The 27840-nt window shown below is 33.1% G+C and overlaps 1 protein-coding gene across 1 annotated transcript in view; it reads right to left on the bottom strand.

Annotated features, from left to right (window-relative positions):
* The window catches only part of MYO16 (myosin XVI), a 746727-nt gene that overhangs the window by 436175 nt on the left and 282712 nt on the right, over nucleotides 1–27840 (bottom strand). The window contains 3 exon segments of the mRNA XM_043997806.1: nucleotides 6572–6699; nucleotides 11557–11622; nucleotides 18617–18727. Of these exon segments, the coding sequence (XP_043853741.1) occupies nucleotides 6572–6699; nucleotides 11557–11622; nucleotides 18617–18727 (305 nt within the window).

The raw sequence follows: 27840 nt of genomic DNA, 5'->3' as shown, positions 1-27840 counted from the left end.
AGAGGCCTCTCAATCCTGAAAAGCTGAGTTTGATGACCAAAAGCTCTGGGAGGTTTTACCAAGCTGAACAAAGTTTTTGTATGTACCAGGAGATGTCTCAGGATAAATCTATCTAAATTCAGAGATTGCTATCATTAGTTAAGTAACAAAGTGATGAATATTTTGGCCACAGCTGTAGGAGAACATCTTACAAGTAACACAAAAGTTAGACTTTTTGTGGGTGGAAGTAAATCAAACACTGATTTCATTTAAAGTCAGCAGGTCAGGCAGTATGCAGTTGTTAAGTACCTATTAATTCCAGGCACTATGCTAAATTCTGGGGATACAAAGAAATGCTCTCAAGTAGATGACAATCCAATGGGGAATACAATATGACCATTAATATAAACTACCAGTGCTATCAAAAGTACAAGGTTTTATGAATGATTAATCTAAACTACAGGGAAGTTAGCTGGTATAGTGGATAGAGTTCAAATTTGGCCTCAAACACTTAGTAGGTGCGTGACCTTGGAAAAGTCACTTAACCCTGTTGGCCTTAGTTTCCTCATCTGTAAAATAAGCTAGAGAAGGAAATGCAAACCACGCAACTATTTTTTTCCAAGAAAACCCCAAATGGGGTTATGCAGTGTTGTATATGACTGAAACAACTGACGAGTAAGAACAACAACAATCTGAACTATGAAATGTGAGGCAGCAAAATTTTGGTTATGATCCAAGAGAAGTGACCTTGGCCTCATTCTTTTCTATCATTTAAAAATACTTCAGTCTTTTAATTGTTTTATGTTGTTAATCAACTTTTATTTTATATTATGGAAAAATCCACCTTCTCTCCTCCCACTCCCCCTGATGAAAATAAAAGAAAAACATAATTTCTAGTACAAACACATATAGTAAATCAAAAATAATTTATATATTGCTCATGTCTCACTCTGAATTTGGAGTTTTACACATTTCCATTAAGAGCTTGGGGTAGTATCTTTCTTCATTAGTCTTATAAATTCTTGGATAGTCGTTATACAAATCAGAGTTCCTAAATCTTTCAAAGTTGTTTGTCTTTGAAAAACTGTTGTCATTGAATAAATTGTTTTCCTTGTTACATTCACACTGCATCAGTTCATACAAGTGTTCTTGACTTGTTCTGAAACCATCCCCTTTACCATTTCTTATAACACATTACTATTCTACCATATTTATATATCATAACATTTCCATCATTCTCCATTTTATCAGTGCCCCTCAGATTCCAGTTCTTTGCCATTGCAAAAAAAAGTTTTACATATTTTTGTATATACTTAGTTATGGTGACTAATATGTTCCTTAATTTACTTTTCTTTCAATTTCCCCTTCTTTTTCCCCCTCTTTTCACTCCTTTTTCCCTGTTGTGTAAAATGTAGCTCTACATTCAATTTTATGAATGTGTACTATTATCTCCTTCAGATTAGGGTGAGATCCAAGTGTCAGACATTTCTGTATTATTTGCATAGACATCTACTTAAATATATCATATATGTGGCATTATTTTTCCAAATTTTTCTACCTCTTCCTTCCACCTATGATTGTATTTCTCTTCCCTGATTCCTTTCCATTCTTCTTTTGAGATCGATATGAAAAAGTTACTTGTGTCTCATTAGACTTCCTCTTTGACTTTTTCATCCTTGTTTACTTTTTTCATCACTCTATTTTTCTGGGGGGTGCAGGGGCAATGATGGTTAAGTGACTTGCCCAGGGTCACACAGCTAGTAAGTGTCAAGTGTTTTGAGGCCGCACTAGTTATAACTAGTTAGGTGGTTGCTAAGAAAAGGCAGTTTCCAGGTAAGGTTATTTGAGGTGTATATCAACAGATAAATATAAAACATTCAATAAAATTTGGGCTAACTCAAAACAAAATTTATTGAGGAACCCCAAACACATACTTTTTTAGTGGAACCAAGACCTGGGTGGATGAACCCAAAACAAGCACTATGACTTTCCTGGAGGGTATCTGAGGTCATTTTGACTTTTGGTTTTAGGTTAGACAATATCTAGTCACATAAAGTTATGTTCAAACTGTGAGTGAGATTTTCCCCATCCCTTAGTTATAAGATATTTAAAGTGATTTAATTATGATGATAATCAACATATTGACTGAAAAATTGTGATTTATTATATTTAGATATCTAATTTTAATTGTATTAGTAGATCAAGTTTCTTTTCTTTCTAATTAATAATGTCAGATGATACTTTCTAATGCCAAGCATTAAGTAATATCAGAAGATATTGTAGTCAGCAATAATATATTTTATAAATCACAAGTGATATGCTTGACTCAAGGGGGTTGTGCAGCTCACGAGTGATATGCATCACTAGAAGGAGGTCAAGCAGCAGAGTTATGACTCTGTTGCCACAAGAAGACTGAAAAGAGTATTGGAAAATGCTGACATTTGTCATGTAGGCAGTTTCCATATTTCCTAAGAAGATGACTTAAAATTAGATGATTCTATAAATTAGTATTGTATATGAGCATTTAAGCTCTGTCGGAATATAAATACCCTGTTGAATCCTTAGCTCGAGGTCTTTCAGGTCCAACTCCTGACTGACCAGCTTTAATGTGAGATAGGCCCTCTCTCAATAAACCTATTTTCTATGGCTTGGAGACTTTGCTGTTTCTGTTCCTTCCTCAGACTTAGAAATTTTTGTGACAAAACAATATTAATATATATTCATGCAACTGGGAAGTCAGACTCTATAGGTAAACTAAATCAGGTTACAAATTAAACTACAACAAACAGAAGCAATGCAGCCAAGATTAGAAGGGAGGCAGAAATCTGGGAAACAATTTTTACAGCCAGTATTTCTGATAAGGGAATCACTTCTAAAATATATAGTGAAATAAATAAAATCTATAAGAATGTAACTCATTCCCCAATTGAGAAATGGCCAACCAATATGAACAGGCTGTTTTCTGATGAAGAAATCAAAGCTATCGATTGTCACATGAACGAAAGCTCTAAATCACTATTGATTAGAATTAAATTAAAATTAAAACAAATTAAAGCAAATTAAAACAACTCTGAGGTACCATCTCACACATATCAGATTGGATAATATGACAAAAAAGGTAAATAATAAATGTTGGAGAATCTGTGTAAAAAATTGGAACACTAATGCATTGTTGGTGGAGCTGTGAACTGATCCAACCATTCTGGAGAGCAATTTGCAACTATGCCCAAAGAGGTATGGGAATGTTCACAAACTTTGACCCAGTGGTACCACTACTAGGTCTGTATCCCAAAGAGATCATAGAGGAGGGAACAGGACCCACATGTACACAAACATTTACAGCAGCTCTCTTTGTGGTGGCAAAGAATTGGAAATTAAGGGAATGCCCATCAATTGGGGATTGTCTAAGCAAGTTGTTGTATATGAATGTAATGGAATACTATTGTGCTGTAAGAAACAATAAGCAGGAGGAGTTCAGAGAAACCTAGAAGGACTTACATGAATTGATGTTGACTGAGAGGAACAGAACCAGAAGAACATTGTACACAGTAACAGCAACATTGTGTGATGAATAATGGTGATAGACTTGGCTCTTCTCAGCAGTGCAATGATCCAAAACAACTTCAAAGAACTCATGATAGAAAATGTTCTCAACATCCAGAAAAAACAACTGTGGAATATGAATGCAGATTGACCCATACTCTTTCTACTATTGGGCTGTTGTTTCTGTCCTTCTTTTTTGAGATTTTCCCCTTGTGTTCTGATTCTTCTTTCACAATATGACTAAGGCTTATGTTTAATGTGATTATACATATATAAACTAAAAAAAAAATACTAAATTCATGAACCTTTGAAAGTGTAAGGTGAATATACATTGTACACGACATAACACAGAACTCATGAAGGCCATAATAGACCTGAAAAAAAAAAAACCCACAACAAAACAAATTAAACTACATCTAGAGGTTTGACAATGACATTGAGAGGTGAGATTTCCATATTTCCAAGATAACCAAGAAAACAGGGTAAAGGAAATTTCTGTTACACAGTTATCTAGGGGAGATAAAGAAATAATTAAATCACATTGGATACCTCAAACTCCCCCTTGGCTTCTACCTAAGGAATGTCAAATAGTCTTCCCTTAACATTATTATTCCTTGATTTAGGTTTTGGACAGGTGAGGTTAATGTTGAAAGAAGACAGCCTTTTAGTTAATCAAAAGTTGTGGAGGGATGACCACGATCTCCACATAATAAATAAGAGGAGTTTGAGTACATATCTCACACAGGCAAACATAAACAGAAGTAAATATCAAAGCAAGAGCAACAACAAAAAAATGATCATCAACATTAAGTAACATAAAAGCTCTTTGTTCTTGGTAAACCACTCTAAATGTCTATTTAATCAGAATATTTCCTCATGAAACACAGATGTACCCTTTAGCTGTCTGATCGTGAGTAAGAAAAATATTTCACCCTGACCTTTTATTGATTGTGCCACTTCACAACTGACTTAAGGCATTTTAAAAAAGTTGTTTGGAAGGGAATATTGGGAGAACTGGGCTGTACTGTTTCCCCTAATCCACTATCTTTGCTTCCCATGACCTTCCAATTTTCCATTTTTGTAGTTTCTTTCAGAAGGTGAATTAAGGTTCCAATTTCCACTTTGACCCCTGGATCTAAACCATCTGAGTAGTTTTCTTTTGAGATTTATTGAAATTTGATGTCTAGGCTATTCAAAACAAAACAAACAAACAAAACAAAACAAAATGAAACATGGCTTTTAGTCAATCAAATGATTCTTAATATTTTTTCTCTTGGATTGATCCATTTTCCAGGTAAGTTGCTTTTGCCATGGGAGACCTTATGTTTCCTTCTAATTCTTCTGGTTTTTTGATATTGTTTAAATATTACCTGTGCAAGCTGGATGGTTCAGTGGATAGATTTCTGGGCTTGGAGTCAGGAAGACCTGAATTCAAATTTGACTTTAGAAACTTCCTAGCTATGTGATCCTGAACAGGTCAGTTTAATTCTATTTACCTAAATTTCCTCACTTGTAAAAATGGGTATAGCAATAGCAATGATGACACAGGGTTATTGTGAGAAAAAACTGAGTTAATACTTCTAAAGCACTTTGCAAACACTAAATCCCTATATATTTGCTAGCTACTATAATAATAATAACAACACATGTAATATATAACATTGAAAATAATTGTAATAGCATACATTTAGATAGCATTTTCTTTTTGTTTGGTTGGTTGTTTTTAGGGGCAATGAGGGTTAAGTGACTTGCCCAATGTCACACAGCTAGTAAGTGTCAAGTGTCTGAGGCCAGATTTGAACTCAGGTCCTCCTGAATCCAGGGCAGGTGCTTTATCCACTGTGCCACCTAGCAGCACTAGATAGCATTTTACAAACAATAATCTCATTTGATTCTTACAACTAACTTGTGTGGGAAGTAGAACAACTATTATCTTCATTTTACAGAAGGAAAAAAGTGAAGCCTGATGATTTTCTAAAGATCAAAGAGCTAGTCAGTGACAGAGCAAGGTATCTATCCAGGTATCTGGCCCAAATAAAAATCAAATCTTTTCACTATTGCATGCAACTAGATATATCTCAGAGCTCATTTTATTGTTAAAATATTCCAACTATGCTTAATTAAGTATTTAAAATCTCATGATCCTACACCTCATCCTAAAGTTTTTAAATATAGAAAGTTGATGCACCAATATTTTTGCTAAATATTATAAAAATTAATGTAGTGTGCTTGTAAATGCATTGTAGTGGCAAGAACACAAGATTCTGAAAGAATCTGAGTTTCACCTCTGGTTTTGCTATTTAATTCTGCTGTAACTTTGGACAAATCAACTCAATGAAGTTCAGGTTTCTCATATATAAAATGAGACTAGACTAAATATTATTTAAAAATCTCTTACAGCAATAAATGCTATGACTGGACAAGAACATATCAAAACAACAATACTGTGTGGTTTAAAATGAAATGTGTTACAGCATATATATATATATTCACATATTTATTCAAATCAGTCAGCACTATGCATGAGAGTACAGATCCATAGAATACAGAAAGTAATCACTTTCCAAAAGACACATTCCAATTTTTGACAAAGTGATTGGCCCAAAATGTATTAAACATTAATTTAATTAAAAACATTTTTGAAAGCCCAGAATATGTAATTTTTCATCTCCTAAGATTTATTTTATGCAATTTATATTTCATTTGTTTGTTAATTCATCTGTTCATTTATTGATTTGATTGATCAATTGGTTATAGTTCCCTGGGACTTAAAGCAAAAGGATTCTGAGATTTTACTTGAAATCTATTAATTGAAATAGATTTCTACTAAATTTTGTTAATGTTGATACAGTTTTGTTCTTCAGTATATTTCAACTAATGCAAAGGAATAGCAGTTGATGGAAATACAATATACTTATTATATATTTTTATTACAACTTCAATTACTGATGGGGCAAATGAAAAGAAAACCAGAACAAATGAAGATGCCAAATTCTTTTTAGGAAAAAGTATCAGATGGTGTATTACTAAATGATAAAAGAGACTATACCTGAGGATGAAGCATTGAGGCCTCTGTTCCTGGAAAAGCATGTGGAAGGCTCTCTCAGCACAGGAAAAAATATGTGGGGGCAAAGATGAACACAGTCTTCCATTATTGCTCAAATAAAGCTGCATGACCTAAAAAAAATGTGGCATTGAGACAGAACTCTTTACTTATAATAAACACAATCAGTTAGAACTGGACCTGTAATTTCATTGAATGAGGAAAGTCTTTCTACTACTTAGACTGGCACCTCCTCTGCAACTTGTAGTCTTAAGTGACTTGCCCAGAATCACACAGCACCTATGAATCAGAAGCAGAATTTGAATCAGATTTTCCTGAGCCCAAGGGTAGCTTTCTATGTATTCTACTCTGCCCCTCTTAAAGAACATGGCACATTTTATGCTCAGTACTTAAAAAATAAAGATCATCCTAATTTTGAGTTTACCAAAGTAGAGGTAGTTTATCCATCTTGAATTCATTTGTAAAACTTCTAATATTTGTTCAGGGTCACACAGTGAGCATTGTGTTAAGAGGCAGTACTTCAATCCATTTCTTCCCAACTGCAAAAATGATCCTCTATTGTTTAAACTACCATTGCTTTTTATATTGTGGATAAGTCTACAGTAGTAATTCTATAACCATAATATTTGCAAATGTACACTTACTATTGGAATATTTTAAAATATCCATGATGAAAATAAAGCATTAAAGCTTAATCTTCTTGATATATATATGATTATATATATATATTGGTAAATAGAAAATAGATAGATGAATAAACTATTAAATAATACATACATTACAATGTGCATATAAAATACGAATACTTCTATAACTATATTTTTGTAGCCAAGGAAGTTGCAAATGTATAGTGGGTATGTACTAGATATTCATAGTAGAAAAACTAGAGGGTTATGTTTGATACTTCTTAGTGCATTCACAAGTTTTAATTGTCTTCCTCTCCCCTTTTAAAACACAATGATACAATTTCCATTTGTGAAAGCAAAATACATAATTATATTAAATAGGCTAAAGGTTGGTAAATTATTTTAAATTTTATATAAGTCTATAATATGCAGTTTCTACATGAGCAGCATGGGATTTCTGATATGGAATGTGAAGCACAGAAACATTACTCATGCAAATGGGAATCTTCATAACAGACATGCTAGAATTTAATAATACCAATTTTAGTATAAGAATGGAACTTACCATTATTTTAAAATAACTTAATACTACTTATAAAAAGTTTAAGCTCGGGGGCAGCTAGGTGGACTAAGCACCAGCCCTGGATTCAGGAGGACCTGAGTTCAAATCTGACCTCAGACACTTGACACTTACTAGCTGTGTGACCCTGGGCAAGTAACTTAGCCCCCACTGCCCCGCAAAAACAAAACAAAAACAAAAACAAAAATAAAAATAAAAAAATAAAAAGTTTAAGCTCCTGTACTAATTCATAAAATGCAGCGAACTTCAATAGATGTGAAATATAAATCCAAACACAAGGGGTCCCCAGTATTACATATTAGCCTACAAGGCAATACAATTACTTTTCTATTCATTCCATCCATGAGAATATATTCTCTTTAAGCAAAACATTATTAAAGGGAAGATGGTATAGTTGGCACAATAATAAAACAAGCCTTTTCATGATAACAAGCTTATCACTAAATATGCTCATAATTTTTCCATAAATCTCTTCCTAATTATGCTTACATGAATTCAATAGATTTTTAGGAGTTTGGGCTATCTATAATTATAATGCAACAAAATGGATTATATATAACCAAATTTGTGGTGTGCCACCATGAACCCATATTATATTAAAGTAGAAAATCTGTTTGATATCAAATGCGGAGAAATCCCCTGAACTTTTAAAAATGCAAATTATCTCAGTTCAGAGAAATTCTTTTTATTTATTTATTTATTTTTTTTTTTAGTGAGGCAATTGGGGTTAAGTGTCTTGCCCAGGTTCACATAGGTAGTAAGTGTTAAGTGTCCGAGGCTGGATTTGAACTCAGGTACTCCTGACTCCAGGACCGGTGCTCTATCCACTGTGCCACCTAGCTGCCCCTCAGAGAAATTCTTAAGGCAGATTATAAAATATTGAGATTAACTAAAAATACATGTGCTGAAGACATCTCCCAAAAGAGAAAAAGACCTATTTGTACAAAAATATTTATAGCAGCTCTTTTTTGTGGTGGCTAAGAATTGGAAATCAGAGGAATGCCCATCAATTGGGGAATGGTTAAACAAGCTGTAGTATATGATGGTGATGGAATATTATTGTGCTATAAGAAATGACAAGCAGGATAATTTTAGAAAGACCTGGAAAGACTTGTATGAACTGATATATAGTGAAGTGAGCAGAACAATGAGAACATTGTGCAAAGAGACAGCAATGTTGTTTGATGAAGAACTGTGAATGACTTAACTATTCTCAGCAAAACAATGATCCAAGACAATTAGAAAGGACTAATAATGAAGCATACTATCCACTTCCAAAGAAAGAACTGATATTGATTGAACACAGACTGAAACATGCTATTTTTCACTTTCATTTTTATTTTATTCAAGTTTTCTTATACAAAATGAATAATATGGTAATGTTTTATATGCAAAAAATGCATGTGCTGTCAACAAAACTAATGAAAACTTTTTAACAAAGTCTTTACTTTTTTATTAACTTTTGAAACTTCTAACTCTTTGGTAAAATTAATTTTGTTATTTTTAAACACTGGACCAAGATTTATTTTTTTGGTGAGTATGCTTAGGGCAAGCCCCATTCTGCAAAATTCAGGGAAGTCATTCAGCTTCTATTTTGGTAGGCATGCTCACTTTTGTTTAAATGACTCAGGGAGAAGATTAAATGAGATCTACAAAGGAAGTTTCCACAAAAATTGGGAAATATACACTAAAGATTTATTGTTTTAGAAAAATTAAGAGAATACTCTTTCAAATTTATGCTTTATTGGTGTCCTAGAATTTATATCTATACCTTTCTATGATATATTTTAAGCAAAGAGAAAAGAGGAAATAATAAAGAATAGGCCCAACTGAGCACTGAGGGTTAGATAGTAGCATCAAGAGAGTTAAAAGAAGTCATCTCACTATCCAATAGAGTATGAGAGAGGAAGGAAAACATTCTGTTTCGTTTGTTTTGAGGTGTTTTTTTAATTGCCTGCTCATCCTTTTTTTTTTTTTTTGGAGGTGGGGGCAATGAGGGTTAAGTGACCTGCCCAAGGTTACACAGTTAGTAAGTGTTAAGTGTCTGAGGCAGAGTTTGGACTCAGGTCCTCCTGAATCCAAGGCCGGTGTTTTAGCCATTGTGTCACCTAGCTGCACCTAATTTGAGTTTTTAAAAGACCTTTTAATTCATCAATAATCAATCAATAAGCATTTATTGAGAGCTTATGTATTGGATACACTGCTAAATTCTAGGAATACAAAGAAAAAGAAAAAGAAAAGTAGTCCTTACTATTAAGGAGGTGACATTCTAACAGAGGAAAAGAAATGCTCAACAATCCATGTTGTATAAATTAACTTCAATATGCATTTCCCCCATTTATATGTCAGTGATACAAGATTGCACTAATGCCTCAGTATATTTTAACATGCTTCTCTATTTTCATAGCCAGTGATAATATTTGGCCATATTCTATACAATCTTAAAGGGAAAGATCTGTGATGACTGCTAATTAATCCTATACAGACATAATATGCCAAATACCCTTCATTTCCCTTTACTTTTCAATGAATTTTGACATTCACAGCCATACTCAACTTCTTGAAACATTTTTCATCCAAGAATAAATAAACGTTTATAAAATGTATACTCTGAAAAATAATGTGTACTCTGTTAGTTATTCTGCCTCTTTTACTATTCTACTTTAAGAATTGTCTCCCTATTTAGAATATATACTCCTTGTGAATTCTGGTTCATGTGACCAACATGATGAAGTCTAAACATTTGTTTTTTTTATCCCTGCTCAAAACAAACAAACATAAAAATCCAAGGAAGACAGAACAATTAGAGTTGAATCAATAGGACATGAAAAGCAAGAAGTCCAACAGGGTAGCAGTCTTATATATTAGTTGTAGAGCATGCCAATTCATAAAGCATTGAGATGCTTGGGCTCTGGCATCCCTTCAGGGATTTCCCTTCTAGGGAAGAAGTTTAGCCATTACACCCCACCCACCACTGCACCACAGTCTGGTGGCTTTAATCAGGGAAGTTTAATTCTACCTAGCTATATGATGAGGATGGGAGGATATAAAGGGGAAATTCCGGCCTACTTTCTTCTGCTTATGGTAACCCCTACATTAGGGAATCTCAAGGAGGTAAAACACTGTTCAAAACACTTACCTTTCCCTCTTTCAATTCCAGAAAAATAAGTGCTCTCTGATTCAGCCCAGGGAGAGAATTAAAGAACTGAGAAAACTAGGACAAGGAGCCAGGAGGTATGACTGGACTGGGCCTGAAAGAAAGGAGACTGGAATCCAGCTGGGACTATTCCTGTACTTTCAGAAGATGCTTTTTGGTCAGGAAACTAGGCTGGTGAAATGTAAATTCCCCCAGGTAGATAGAGAATGAATCTTTCTTGTGGTCCAACCCCAGACATAATCCACCATCAAAAGGAAAGAGTCAGATAGTGAGCAATAGGGAAACACCAAGGAAAATAGCCAAAGGCACAAAATATTTCAAAAGGGAGAAAATTAAGTTAAGAATTTTAAGTTCCTTAAGGAAAAATACTGCCTTTGAATTTCTGTACTTGTAGCTATAATGTTTAGAATGGTGCTTAACAGAAAGTAAAAATGTATTTTTTTTCCATTTATCCATGAATGAGTTCATCAATGAAGATTCCCTAAGTGGCATTTCTGATGAATGTAACTATTTATTTTTTGTTCTTACCTAGTAATGTAATAACAATAGGTATGTTTAATGGTAGTTAATTGAACTTAATATCCCAGTATGTAAAGTAAATACTCACCATATTGGAATAAATTGGAAGCTCTTTGAATGGATTAACAAGTAGAAGTATGTCCCCAATATAAGTCTGTTGGAGAGGGAGAAAAAAAAATCTTTAATCTTTAATATCAAGAACTAATAAGTAGCTGCTTTTTATTTTATTTATTTGTTTCTTTGTTTGTTTATTTATTTATGCGGGGCAATGAGGGATAAGTGACTTGCCCAGGGTCACACAGCTAGTGAGTGTCACGTGTCTGAGGCTGGATTTGAACTCCTGAATTGAGGACTTTATCCACTGTGCTACCTAGCTGCCCCTATAAGTAGCTTCTTTAAAGAGGTTAATGATTTGTTTTCTAGGAATAGTAAAGAGAAATTAATGCACTACATGAAAATTCACAATACAACAATTTATAAATTACTTTTGCATTCATCATTCTCTCTTCATTAAAGTAATGTTCCTAAAGCATTTTTATGACTTTATCTATTTTTTGGTCAAGAAATGTCAATGACTATTGCTTCTATGATAAAATACATACTTTTATGTCTGACATTTAAAATCCTTCACAATGTAATGGTATTTTTTTGTTTTAATTTTACATAATATTATTCTCTCTGTTCCAGCCAAAATGACCTTCTTCCTATTACTCCTAAAAACAATTACAGGATCACAGATATAGAAGGGAACCTCATAAGCAGTCTAATCATAGCCTTTCATTTTAGAGATGAAGAACTGAGATCCAAGGAACATAACTGACTTTTCCAAGGTCATATAGGTAGGAACTATGAGAGGTGGGATTTGAATCTAGTTACTCTTATTGTAGACGTAATGTATTTTCCTTTGTATCACATCTCAAACACATTCCATCTTCCACATCCATATTGCTTTTCCTGATCAGCCCAGTTGTTAGTGTTCTCCCCTGTCTTGATCACTAAAATTACTCTACTTTTAATATGTATGCATTTTGTATATGCTTATATTTGTATGTTCCCCAGGAGAATTTAAATTCCTTGAGGGAAAGGACTGTTGCGTTTTTGTCTAGCCCAGCCCCTGGCAGGAACTGAAAAAAAATTGCTAATTGAAAATTTTCTTGAATTTAGAATAAATTTTAGGGGGGAATAATCAACACTTCTTTGGATTATAACTAGGATTAGAGTTAAGTTTGCAACTAAGAACAGATGTCCTTTACTCTCAGTTTTTGCTGCCTCCTCAACAATTTTCTTTCTTACATGTGTTAATATCTAAATCTATAAAATAGCCACTCACTCTGTTAAGGATAAATCCAATTTTTCTCCTTGAATTTTCCAGAAATATTATTTCATATTCCAAGTCATTATACTTTACTACTGTTTTATAATGTAGTAAATATTATAGTGCTTATCACATTTGTATCATATGGAAAAGAATCCTAGTTTAAAACTGGGTCAGAAAGCTTCTATGTATTTAGGCAACATGCTGGTCTGAAAAGAGTAATGGAATTAAATATCAGAACATATCCTGCTCAGGTATTCACTGGCTAGGTGTACTCTGGGTATTGTAAATACAGCAGGATGTAGAGAGGGCATGTCTTTCATATGTTTAATACAAAAGAATACCATCATGGCAAGGAAAGATTAAGATATCATCTCATCATCATAAACAGCCACTGCCTTTGTGATAACTGTCCAGTTTAAAAGTGGTGTTGGCAAATGGTGTGATGGAAAATAAACTGGATTTTTAGTCAGAAGATTAGGGTTTGAATTTCGGCTTAGTTGCCTACAACCTCTGGGACCTTGGCCATATTAAATAACCTCTCTTTGCTTTGGTTAAGAAGCTTTAAAGTGAGACGACTGGACTAGATGATTGCTATTATCCTTTCCCATTCAAAATCCATGATACTAAGTGTTCATGGGTATAAATGCTGTCTTTCTTTCTTTTCTTTTTCTAAAATTTCCATCCCAGGCCCCTGGTGATACCATGCCTTTCTTGGGTCTGTACTTTGGACCACATATTATTTGCCTGTCAGCCTTTTCTCCCTTTATGTCCTACATCTTGACCCCTGTCAGCATACTTCCCTAACAGGAAGGCATTCAATATGGTGAAAGCAGACTAAAGTCTGTGGGTTTAGTGTTTTCACGCATAAAATATATTAAACAGAAATTACTTAAGATGCCATTCCAATTAAGAATGAATATGTATTTCTGAAAACCTATGGAAAAAGTAAGTGCTAATACATACTAGTTAATGTTATTCCACTTTGAGTTCTAAAATATTTTAACAGACCACCCAAATTTCAGAGAGATATTGATTATTTACAAAATAAAACTCAAAATCACTATTACTGCCAGTACAAAATGTGCCTATTAAAAATAAAGTAGGATTTTGACAATATTGAGCCAAAAAATGAATCTTAATTGCAATATTAGGAACATACTGAGAGCCATTATAGCTCTTCCCAGGATACATAGTTCACCTTTGAGTTGTCCCCTCATTCTATTTTCCTAGAGATCTCCATATTCATATATATATTTGAGTTGGTGGGTCCCCTGCCTCTAATAGAAAAAGCATTCTATGTAGGATTGATTATACCAATTGTTATGTTTCAGAGTTACAAAATTAAGAAGACTGGAGATACTGCATTTGTAGTAATGATTACTTATGATCATCAAAAAACTATTACTTTGGGGCAGCTAGGTGGCGCAGTGGATAGAGTACCGGCCCTGGATTCAGGAGGACCTGAGTTCAAATCCGGCCTCAGACACTTAACACTTACTAGCTGTGTGACCCTGGGCAAGCCACTTAACCCCAATTGCCCCTCAAAAACCCAAAAAAACCCCCAAAACCCAAAAAACTATTACTTTTTTTCTTACATTGAATCTTTCAATAATCATTGTACCAACAAGACAAATATAAAGGGGCTCCATTATGGAAATTTGTTTAACCCAAGACCAAGATTTCCGTACTTTATTTTCATGTTGCAATGACCATAGTTTCTTTAAAATTATGCCAAGGACATGTTAGACTTCCATGAAGACAATCTCAACTTATGAACAACATGTTTTGGAGAAGTTGAAGAATATAAATGAAAGTCTGAAGCACAATCAGATATATAATGATACATTTCAAAGTCAGTCAGCATATATATGTATGTATATATATATGTGTGTATATATACGTATACACACACAAGCACATACACTCATACATATATATGCTTTTTATATTCTGTGATTTCACTTCAAAGGCTGGCAGAGAGGGGAATGAAAACGATATCAAAACATACTTCAGAAAAAAACAACATATTTCAGGGTCAAGAAATGATAGAGGTCAAAGATTTGAGGGATATTCAGAAGCTTCATTCCTATCCAATATATAGGATAGGATTCCTATCCTATAACATTGATATTTACTGCTCTTGCTCTCATTCTCTCTGTCTCTGTCTCTGTCTCTGTCTCTGTGTCTCTGTCTGTCTCTGTCTGTCTCTGTCTCACACTCCTTCCCTCCCTCCATCTTCAGATTTTCATATTAGTGGTTTGTATACTCATAAAGCATATTTATGATGAAAAGATGATGAAAGAAAAGAAAGACTTCCGCAGATGATTTTCTAGAGCAGACTGTATCTTCACAGTTTTACAACTGCTAATCTATGTGCAGATAATCTATGATCCTACTGTTTGTTTGGTAATTTAGGGTAAATTAGTAAATACCACTGAAAATCCTTTCTCAAAACTGAGAATAATCACAGAATCATAGGATCAGACATCTAGAGCTGAAATGGATCTTAGGGGACATATAAGCAAACAACCTCATTTTATAGATGAGGAAACTGAACCCCAGAAAAGTTAAATTACTCTCCTGATGTCATCTAGATAATAAATATCAAGCATGAAATTAAACCTAGATTCTCTGATGTCCCCCCTCCCCAGGTTCAATGGTAGATGTGAAATGGAAATAGCTTTGTAATCAGTGAGCATGCGTTAAATTCAAATGGAACACAGTTCTATAATGATGGTGATGTTCTACTGATTTTTCTTTTATAGACATGATGTTAATTGCAGCTAGTAGCAGAACACCACAAAGCTCCCTCAATAAAAATCAAAGACACTTGACAGATAACTGCCCATCTGCACTGAAAAAGAAACAAACATAAAGACAAAAATTAAAAAAACAAACAAACAAAGATTAGAAAAAAACACCTATTTCCCAAATTGCAACATGCAGATGAATCGGTCCAGATGAATTAGTCCATCAATCCAGCACAAGGCCTGGCATATAGTGAGACTTATTAAATGCTTTCTGATTTATTAATTAGCATTTATATCTTGGGAATCCATTGCAGATGGACAATGACTAGGGATTCAAAACAGATCCGGAGATAGCTGAATCACATTTGGGAAATTAAACTTTTTTTTTAGTTTTAGTTTTCTGCAAAGTTTCATCTTCGAACATCATCTACAATATAAATACTTTACTGATTGTTTCTCTTACAACACCCTTAAAATTAAGTTGTATTTTTTAATATGCTTCCTTTAAAATATATTTGATCCATGATGCTTAGTACAGTATCTGGAATACAGTATGTGACAAAAAAAACCAAATAAAACTCTCATAGAATGATGGGTGAATCCTAAAATCTTAAGATAGGTTTCCCTTCAAGTATTTATTAAATAATCAGTATTATCCCAAGAATACTACAGAGCTACAAATCATTATATCAAAAAGAATCAAAATTTCAAGTCACCTAAAGAGGAATGGAAGCCGTATTTCAAACATAAGTAGTCTGTAATATGCCACCAGTGACAACCTGTCTGCACAAAAGACTAAAAGGCATCTACTGGGACATATATAACTTGAAAAGGACGGGAGTTTATCATTTATCAAAAGTGAGACATGAATAGTCCAAGTGTTGCAATTGTACTCTTATATGTTATGTGCCATACAAAGACCACAGATGTGCTGTGACTGACTATGGAGTGTTTATGGTAAGATAGACTATAAGAGCTGCACAAAATTAGAATGCATAAGAATACTGTAATCTCTGCTGGGGAAAGGAGTTCCCACATCAGTGATATAACAGATTCATCAAAGTATTGAAGTACTGAAGATTTAAAAATGTATTATACACATTTTTATTTGAAGTTTGAGACAGTGCTATGAATCATGAAAAATGATAAGGAAACATTCAGATATATCCAATGGGCCAATGTCAACTAATCATTAAAGACAAGATCCAGGATTGAAATTCTAATCTGAACCTCCCTGCAATCCTTTTCATGATAAGAAGCAATAGTTTGAAAACAGTAGTATTTAGAAATGTTTATGTTCTATAGGTATTGTATCCTTTTGACTTTCTTGAAAGAGGTTTTTCATTCAAACAGAGGATTTAGAGTTAGAAGAGACATTAGAACAGGAGTACTTAACCTTTTCAGGGTCATGGGTCTCTTTCAAGTCTGGTGAATCATATAAACCCTTTCTCAGAAAATATTTTAAATGCATAAAATATAATATTTAAGATTGCAAAGAAAACCAATTTTATTGAAATAAAGATTTATCTTCAAGATGAACATATTGCCCAAACTATCATAAGGGATGGGTATTCAAAGAAAGACAAAAAGGTAGTCAACATCACAGAAGTGAAACATGAATTGGTTCTCAGATAATAGACAATCTATTGGTATGCCCCAAATTGAAGATCAAAATTATATAAATGTGTGAAGGGATTTCAAAAGGAGGAGAACTTTCAGCTCACAATTCTCTTTCTCAATGAGAAAAAAGCCATGGGATAATTTTAGTTATGAGTGAATGCTGAAGATAAATCATTGGCTCTTAAGAATAGTGCCTGGCACATAGTAGATATTTAATAAATCCTTGTTGGCTTATGTAATATAATAGGAAAACAGGGTTGAATGTTAAAACTAGGTTAAAAAATATAAGTTTGGAATATCTATTTTCACCAAGTTCCCACAAGATAAAAATTTCTGGCATAAGTACAACAAAATCCCAATACAGGGAGTTCAAACGAGGTTTGCCAAACCTTTGCCTCAAATTCTATTCAATTTGGTTGAAGTATTCAATTTTAAATACATTACTACTAGTATAAATTTTATTTTAAGATTTGGATTGCTGTGATGCATTTTCCTAAACTAATCAGCAACTGATAATTTATTAATGCCAAGGAGATTTGTGTGCTGTACATTTACATGAAAATGAGCTTATCAGCTTCTTAGTAAAATGGGAAACAAAAAAAATGACGAGTTTTCACAAGGAATTCAGAGATGTATGGACTCTAATTTCACTAAAGAAGTTATCTACACTTGACTGAATTACCCCATGGTTACTACGCACCCACCCAACACACAGAACCGTATCTACACATACACACACATATACTCAGATTAGTTATTTTACCAGGTGTCTGAATTATTATCAAGCATTGAAAAAAATTGCCCATGAAAATGACAAGATTTAAACCAAGAAATCAAAACTTCCATGTGATTTTTAATCAAAATTTTGTTCATGATTCCTGTTATCATATCTATGTATAAATTACTATCTTCACTGTAATCTCAAGCATAATGAAGTCTCTTCATAATTTAGGGGAAGTTTTCATTCCCAAGCAAATTTATAGTACTACATTCATATTCAACAGTCTCCTTAGTTTGCATCTCCAGACCTCCTAAACTAAAATAGACAAGAGGACACATTTACAAATTATTTGCAGAACATAAGAGTTTTAAATTCTCAAAAGAATTATTTCAATAGAACAAATGAATATTCTCAAAGTCTGTTTATAGGGTTTGGGGCTGGGAGTATCTACTTTGAAGCTTGGGATTTTTTGGAAATAGTACTAACTCACTGTCTTCAAAAACTTTCTTTTACAAACAGGACTAAAGAACAGACACGAGGGTCTGACACAGGTACTCAAGTCCCACTATATAATAACTGTAAATTAAATGTCATTCACACTATATATTCATTTATGTGTTTTTGAAATATCATTATAAAATTGCCTTTGCCTTTTGAAATTTTCTAGTCCATGCAGTATTGGATGGCTCAAGATATCCAGCAAGATGAAAGCACAACAGAATATTTCAAAACTACTCACATATATCTGATTGTTGCCAAAGCGCTTCTGGATTTCATAAAGAAGACTACCATCATTTAGTTCACTCAATGTTGCTAGGTCATCATTGGGAGCTGGAGGCATCAGTTTGACCTAAAAAAAATTACACATATACCTTCAGTTTAATCTATTCAATTTATAGCAGAACATTGCCATTTTAATTGTGTCATAAATATTAATGGCCACACAATAATGCTTCATGATGCTTTTCTTTTTAGCTAAAAAGGTCTGTTGAAAGGAAAAGTTCATATTTACCATTATTAGGCAAAAGGAAAAATTTGTCTTTATAAGAGAGTTCTGTCACACATGCAGTGTGCTTGCTAATAGTATATGATTTACAGTCATCAAATCTGAAAAAAAAATAATTTCAGGAAGTAGAATATTTATTTTCTCTCCTTATGGCTTAAACAGAATTGTGTCTAACCCTATGTGAGATGGGACAGGGTATGGGAAAGAGATGAGAAGGCCAAGGAATAAAGTCTGTCTAACTGTAATATTACCATTACTAAAACTGGAATGGGAAGAAGATGTTCAGAATTCAGTTTCTCTTTACAAATACATGGGATAGAGTAAGCATTTAGATTTCAACTATTTGATAAAGCTACGATTAGGTTAATACTTCAGGATCTTATAGGACAACCCAATATAAACCTACTCACCAGAAAACTATTTCTTATATTTCACTAACTTATTACTAAAGAAAAGTTCATTTTACATTTCCCACTAAGATAAAAATCTTTCAATCCAGTGTTAAAATACTAATAGAAATCTATATATCTCAGAATTTTCCTATGTTGCAACCAGATATGATCTCTCCAAAAATTCCATGCTTGACTTCTTTAATAATAAAACATATCATTAATTTCTTACTAATTGACAGAAAGCACATACTATTTATCAACAGATAGTAAATTGGGTTTATTGATGCTTTTATTTTAACAAAGATGTCATTTGTTAACTATGTATATATACACACATATATATATATACATATACATATACATACACACACACACACATATATTTACATATATAGTTTCAATGCAATTTGCAACTCCTAGTAATGGGGAAGGAGAAGGAAAAGCCTCAGAAAATCCCAGAAGATTGCTACTAGAAGATCAGTCCTTTGGCCATAGTCATATGTGAAATAGATTTAAATACAAAATTCACTATAGTACTGTGTGGTGTCATATGCTTCTACCATGACTGCAGTAGAATTGAAGAAAAAATAGTAGAATTTGGTGCGATTTATCAAAAGTTCTTAGACCATTGATAAACATTAATTTAACTGCATATGCATAATATGCAATCTTTGTCCAATGAATAGAAAGTTGCTACTACTCTAGGAGTACCGAACTACTGTTATCATGATATTCTTATTATCAATGAAACCAGAAGACACAAAGAAGTTGGAAGTAAATTTACATGTAACTCACATGTTGCCCCCAAGGAAACATAAAAAAGAGTTGAGGGAGTTGATTTTACTGTGCATCCAAAGGCAAAGAGAAACCTGATTTCTTGGCCTACTTGTTTCTTTTCACCTTGCAGGGCTTGTAATGAGTGCACGAAACAATTCCATCATGAGATAATTGCAGATTATTCATTAGCATCTATTGCATATTAACAAAATTTAAAAATTGTAGTAGACATTGATTAAGTACTCCAAATAAACATAATTCAAATCTTAAAGTATTATTAACTTCAACGTGAAATTGGACAAAGGGAAGATATATTGGAAAATATGTTTCAAGACCAATAAAAAAGCAGAGTACTCAGAACTGTATAGAATTAATACCTTAATTAAAAAAAGAGTTGAAATGCATTGGATAAAGTAATCACCAAAAAAAACTTGATCTCTAAAGAAAAGGGCTAAATCCTAACAGTTAGGAAATGGAAATCATTTTAGAATCTCTTCCCTGTATAAAATCAAATCTTTAACAGATCAGCAGGAAAATAGTCAAAATCAAAACATTAGAAGAAAAGATAAAGATAAAAACTATGAATGATTTAAATGGCTTCAACCTGAGCAATATAAACAAATTATTTACTTTGAAAAATTGGAAATAGAAGTAAAGGACTACTTGACACTATCTTAATTTCTTAGAAGCACTTTACTAATGTAAAATAGCTGCTATGACAAAGAGGGCAAAAGAGCCCCAAAACAATTTCAGCTGAGTAAACAATTCATTTCTTTGATAAGTAGAATGGCATGGAAACAATCAAAATTAGTTAAGAATACAACCTCATTTGGGGAAACTTCAGAAAGGAAGATTGAGTGCAGGATCACATCAACAAGCCATAGAAAGCTTTGGAAGGGGAGACTTCTTATGAGAGTCAAATAAATACTATCACTATAAGAGTATTTCTAGAAAAACCTGAACAGAGAAAAAAGTAATATGAGAGAAATTACCCAACACTTCCAGTGTGATATATTCTCTATAAGTGAAAGTGGCACCTAAACTGACAAAGTCAGGAACAACTGGACTTGACAAAATCCATAAAGAAGAAATGTATATTGAATGAAACACAATTTTTAAATATCCAGGGTTCAGTAAATGTTATATAATGGGGCAGTGAAATGGCACAATGGATAGAGCACTGAGACTGTAGCAAGGAATACCCAACTTCAAATCAGACTACAGGCAAGTATTAGCTTTTTGACCCTGGGTAAGTCTCTTAACATCTATTTGTCTCATTTTCCTCAACTGTAAAATGGAGGGAAAAAGAGTATCTAGCTCCTAGTGTTGTGAAGATCAAAGGAGATAATGTTTGTAAAGCATTTATTCGCAGTGCCTAATACACAGTAGCTGCCATGTAAATGCTATCCTTATTATTATTAAATGCTTTTTATTAAATAATCCATCCATGTATAGATACATATCTAGAAGAGGGGATGTTTTGAAAATCATAGAAATGATTGTGTACACCAAAAAAAAAAAAAAGATACTCTCTCCACCTCACCCACATGAGAAAGTAAAACAAGTGGACATCAGCAAAACCTATTCTATACATCTAATTTTTTTTTTAATTTTTTTTTTTAGTGAGGCAATTGGGGTTAAGTGACTTGCCCAGGGTCACACAGCTAGTAAGTGTTAAGTGTCTGAGGCCGGATTTGAACCCAGGTCCTCCTGACTCCAGGGCCAGTGCTCTATCCACTGCACCATCTAGCTGCCCCTATACATCTAATTTTTAATCCACATGAAATCAGTTTAGGAATAAAGGTCCCCTTTAAGGAAACATAAAGGAAGTGGAAGGCTTTTGGAATTTTTTTTTTACAGCAGATATCTCTGAGACATTCAAGCAACTGACATAGTTGGAGAGATCACAACAGAGTGCTATACTTCTTGAGAAAAAGATATTTGACTCAATAGAATAAAATGCAGAATATAGATTCTAATGAGACTTGTTATTCCTATATTCAGAACAAATAAGTCTTATTGATAGACACAACTACATAAATAATGTTGTTCAACAACCTTCTGAATATCAATATTGAACAATGTATATAAATATGTTAAATTTTGGGCAAAAACTGTAGATCAGTGTTATGAAAATATCCTGTGCAAAAAAAGCGGAGGTGGGGGGATGAGGGATTCTCAAATAATGGTGGGATTTAGCAAACGCTTCTACTTGTGGATGACACTGTTTATTGCATTAAGCAAAAGAAGAAATCCAAGACTATCCAAAAAAGCCTGAATTAGAAATCCACACAGAAAAAAAGGAAAACAGTGAGATTATGAATTAATCTTTCTCATAGAATTACATGTATGTGGCTGGCAAGTCCATAAGTTTCATCTTAAATAAAATAGATGAATACCTACAATAATATAAAATACCAAAGTTAACAGAAAAGAAATAGAGAATAGAAACAAGAGGATCCCAGAAAAAAAAATTGAAAAAAAATCATAAATGGGCTCTTAAAAGGGAAAAGCTGGAACCGGATGAATTGAAAAATGCTTTCTATCAATTATTCAACAAAAAATTAATTCTGCTATTACACAAAATTTACAAATAGGAAAAGGAAGCATCATAACAAAAATTTTATTTGAAACAAATATATTCTTCTCATCTAAACCAGGGAATGTCAAAATAGAGAAATGAAATGATACCAATATCCTAAATGAACATTCATTCAAAAATTTAAAATAAAATTTTATCAAACACACTACACCAACATTTCACCATTACCAGGTAGGATTTATATCGATAATGCAGTTAGTTCAATATTAGGAAAACTATGAACATAACTTGCTATACTAATAAAAATATCAACAAAAGCAAACAATAATGTAAATCGATGTAAAAAGATTTTTGAAAAACTACACTGATTTTTTTTAAAATACAGGAATAAATCATCTTTCCCTTAATATTATAAATATTAAATATCTAAAGCCAAAAGCCAGAATTATATTTTAGGTGAATGATTAGAGACCTTTTCAGTAAAATCATGGGTAAAAAAATAAATTGTCATCATGGCTATTTGATATTATACTAGTGATAGGGAACAGAAATTAAGAAAATAATCACAGGAAAAGAAGAAAAAAAGTATTGCTTTATTAAAGATGTGATGTACACTTAGAGAAAAGTAAAATTAAACAATATAGAAATTATAATTTAAACAATTATGAATTATAGATATTTTTATGTATTTTCAACAAAACATAGGAGGAAGAGATAAAGAAAAATTGACTTCAAATATCTGCAGAATTATAGAGGACTTGAAAATATGCCTATGAAGACACACAAACTATAGGAATTAAACTGTAAAGTAAGACACAGAATTGAAATAAAAAATAAAAAACAGTAAATTCTCATCTTGGTCTTCCATTTCTACACATACCAAACCTCCCAGATAATGCTTTTATCCATCCAGGTATGTATCAGTATGTAGCCATTCTAGGCAGGCATCTTACTATTTGTCCTATAACCACATGTATATTCTACTCTGCCCCATCAAAATCAGCTTTTCACTTAAAAAATTTTTTTTGCATGTGCAGTCATTCAAAACATCTTCACATTCATCAGGTTGTGAAAGAAAATAGACAAAATAACTTTAAAAAGAGGAACTAAAAATAAAATTATGCTTCAATCTATATTCAGATAACAACAGTTCTTTCTCTGTTGATGGCTTGCATTTTTCATGTGTCATTCTGATAGCATCTTACTCATCAATTCTTTCACAGTTACTCTTGCTAACTGTACTACCCTCCATCATATTCCCTCTCTGTGATATTTACTCTATCTAGAGTTTAGAAATCATCTTCCAAGAAATTGTCTGGAAAAATTTCCCTGGAAATTGAACGAATTCACCAAACACCTCCTGAAAGATATCCCAAAATGAAAACTTCCAGGAATATTATAGCCAAATTCCAGAACTCCCAGGTCAAGGAGAAAATATTCCATGCAACCAGAAAGAAACAATTGAAGTATGGTGGATCCACAGTCAGGATAACTCAAGATCTAGTTGCTTTCACTTCAAAGGATTGAAGGACTTTTAATATGATACTGTGGAGGGCAAAGGAATTGGGATTACAACCAAGAATCACCTACCCAGCAAAACTGATTATAATCTTTCAGGGGGAAAATTGGAATTCAATGAAAGAGAAGACTTTCAGACATTTGTGATGAAAAGACCTGAGCTGAATAGAAAATTTGATTTTCAAATACAAGAACCCAGAGAAGCATAAAAAGGGCAACTAAATGGAATATATTTAGAAAGAATGCATATGTGTGAGTTGAATATGAAGAGAGAAAAAAATAAAATTTAAAAAATAAAATAAAATTCTGACGTACGAGGAATGTACTGGGAGAAAGGGAAAGGGAGAGGTGGAATGGTAAAACATCTCACAAAAAAGCAAGAAAAATCTTATGGAGTGGAGGGCAAGATGGGGGGGGGGGTGCCGGGGAGTGATTGAGCCTTACCCTCATCAGAATTGGTTCAAAGAGGGAATAACATACACACACTATTGGGTATAGTAATCTATCTATCCTGCCGTAAAGTAGGATGATAAGGGGATAAGGGTTGAGGGGTGAAAGAAGGGAGGGAATATTGTTGGAGGGGATCATTTGGAGTAACGGGGGAAATGAATATTAAGAAAATCTGCTAAAAAGAGTTATAGAATTAGTTCCAAATAATTTATCCAAGGAGCTAAACTTTTCAAAATGCAAAGAAGTCTTATGGAAATGTCCATGAACTCATCAAATTTTACCCTCCAGAATTTTTCCATGGCTAATGTAGTATTGTGACCTTAATTACTTGGTCAAATTACAGCTTTTACAGTTGCAGAACAGCTGTCATTTATATATACTAGCCTATAAATTTCTTCTTAAACTGTGCCAGCTGTTAAATGTTACTTATATAGGAAAAATGTCCTATATTTTCTAGAAATAGGAAAAAGTTATTGTTTTTATTGGAAAGCCATTACGTGAAAATAAAATAAAATGGACTTAGGAACCATTAAGGTCACTGTGTGCAGTTAAAGAACCTTAAAAAACATTGTGACTTATCTTTCAAAACTTTTACTCTTGGTGAATGAGGAAGGATATAAGAGAACATGATAAATGAGTAAGAATAAAAAGCAATCCTTTAAATAAAAAATACTTGAGAAGAGCAGTGGGATATATACTAGAAAGAGCACAGATTCACAGGATAATTAAATCTATCCAACTTTTATCTCTGTGCCAGAAACACACATGTTATGATGCTAAGGCTGAGGCACAACACTCTTTTGGGGATTCCGTACTTAAATATTTCATCAGTGTCATTCAAAGATGATGTCTGCTTGGTTGATAAAAATTGAAGCTACAAGCATTCAACTTTTCTTCTATCTCCTTGGCTGTCAAAAACAATTTTAGTATTGTTCAATATCAATTATTTAACATTTTACACTCCATTTCATTCTGAAGTCTCGTAGGCCCAAGGTGTTGTACAGACTTATAGCTCTCAAGGTAACGATAAAAAGAGTTAGTTATAGATCTCTTTCTTCACTAAAAACCAAAGTCCTACATTAAGTGTATATTTTTTAATACATATTGCTTCATGCCTGACACAGGTTAAGAGTCTTGTAATTCATTTTAGGTCTCACTCTTTAAATGTCAGAAAATTTCAACTCATAACTGTAGGCTTCGACTTTATAATGATGTTCTAGGTATCTATGCAAATTAATCAGATCCTGTGATATTAATAAATCACATCAATAAAGCAATTTATACGTTACAATATTTCTCACTGAAACTTTAGATCTATTCCTGATAAACAGTTAACTACTAATCTTACCATGTTTTTTAACTCATGGAATTTTTACGTAGATAATTTCCAATTTCTCTAACTAGGTACTTTTCAGCTCTAACCTTCCATAATTTATCAGTCACCTATGATCATTCTTGTTCAGACTCCTCATTTTACCTAGAAATGTTTGGAGGATAAATGATTAAGATAAGGTTTCTATTAATTATTAATTAATGCCATTGGGGCAACTAGGTGGCACAGTGGTTAGACCACCGGCCCTGGATTCAGGAGGACCTTAGTTCAATTTCTGCCTCAGACACTTGACACTTACTAGCTGTGTGACCCTGGGCAAGTCGCTTAACCCTCATTGCTCCACAAAAAAAACAAACAAAAAAACAAGATAATGCAATTGATAATTAGAGGCTAATAATGAGAAACAGTTGTTTGTTTCCAGCCTGGCCACTATAACCATTGTCCAGAGGAATAACTCCTATGGAAACATAACCTGGTAATGGTCACTGAAAATGTTGTAGCCCCTAACTTTTTAGAAGCCAGAAATATTTCTCACTACCAAGGTTCTAGACATTGCCAAATGGTGTCAACATCATATACATGATTTACATGTTTTTCTCAAAAGAAATGATACTAACAAAGATTTATATTCATTTTTCTTCCTAGAGTTCCACAGGGATCAGTGGACTTTTGCATCTTCCCTATAGCTAAATATTACTGAATGTGATATCTCCTCCCATTAGAACGTGTGCTTGTATCTCCAATGCTTAGCACAGTCCTTATCACTTTGTAAACATTTAATAAATTCTCATTCATCCATTCATATAAGATTCACCTCCCTCATGGCTAGGCTTCTAATTTCCACACGATATCTCAACTGCAGTCTTATTCTGGAAACTCTCTCTGCACCAAGGGCCTCTTCAAATAAAATTTTCCACCAATCTAGCTTCCTTCTCCTAGTGGTGAGTTCCTTTTGGACCTCCATTTTGAATGGGGTTCATTGTCATTCTGTCCTTCCTCTCATCAAGCCTACTTATACTTTTCATTTATTCTCAATGAAGTGTATTCCCATATTAAAATGTAAGTTCTTTTAGGTCAAAAATTGTCTTTCTTTTTACCTATATTAGTATCCCCACTGGTATTAATTAATTGGTATTAGTATTAGCACAGTACCTAGCACATAGTGATTACTAAATGCTTGTTGCATTGCTTAAAATTATTAGTTTTTTAAATGAGTTTGTTCTTAATGTGTAATGTCCAAGAAAATGCCATATACTTGTGGGATGTTTCTTAACACAAATAAAAAATACTATTGATTTGACTAATATCATGTTTGTTGCCTTTATGGGGTAGAAGGAGGTATTATTATTCCATTCCAAAGTCCCAAAGACTTTACCTCCAAATCTAGGTAGCCATTTTTAAGTATGTGCCTTGGACCACAGGGAAAGCAGGAAAGAACATGAATGAAACAGTGCAAATCAATGAGTCATATAAAAGAAAAAAAGTGAAAATGCATTTCCCATTGATAGTGGATTATTGTTTTCCTCTTCATTTATGAAAAATATGAATATAAAAACATATGTTTGAGATACATAGACAGAGTCTATTTAGTGATGGTTATAAGGATTATTTATTTTCTAGTATCTTAGTATGTGTTTTCCCAAAGCAACAATAAGATACAAATATTTACAGGCCCTTAGCACCATCTGGAATAAATAGTATGACACTTAAAGAATAATGTAGGAACAAGGCAGACAGCAGCAAGCCATAATGTATATCCAGTTCTCAAAGGAGTCATTTTAGGGGAGAATTAAAACACACTTCTAATTCCTAAGGAATTCTGTGCTGTGACTTTTTTTTTCTTCAAAGTAACTATTTACACAAAAGATAATAAAATCTATCCTGAAAGTACTACTCCAACTATTCCTATGCAAATTTTATGTATGAATATCCCTAACAGCAGCTC

This window comes from Dromiciops gliroides, chromosome 3 (genome assembly GCF_019393635.1).
Source record: "Dromiciops gliroides isolate mDroGli1 chromosome 3, mDroGli1.pri, whole genome shotgun sequence".
Classification (NCBI taxonomy): domain Eukaryota; kingdom Metazoa; phylum Chordata; class Mammalia; order Microbiotheria; family Microbiotheriidae; genus Dromiciops; species Dromiciops gliroides.
Note: the sequence above shows the minus strand (reverse complement) of the source record. Positions and strands in the feature narration are given on the sequence as shown.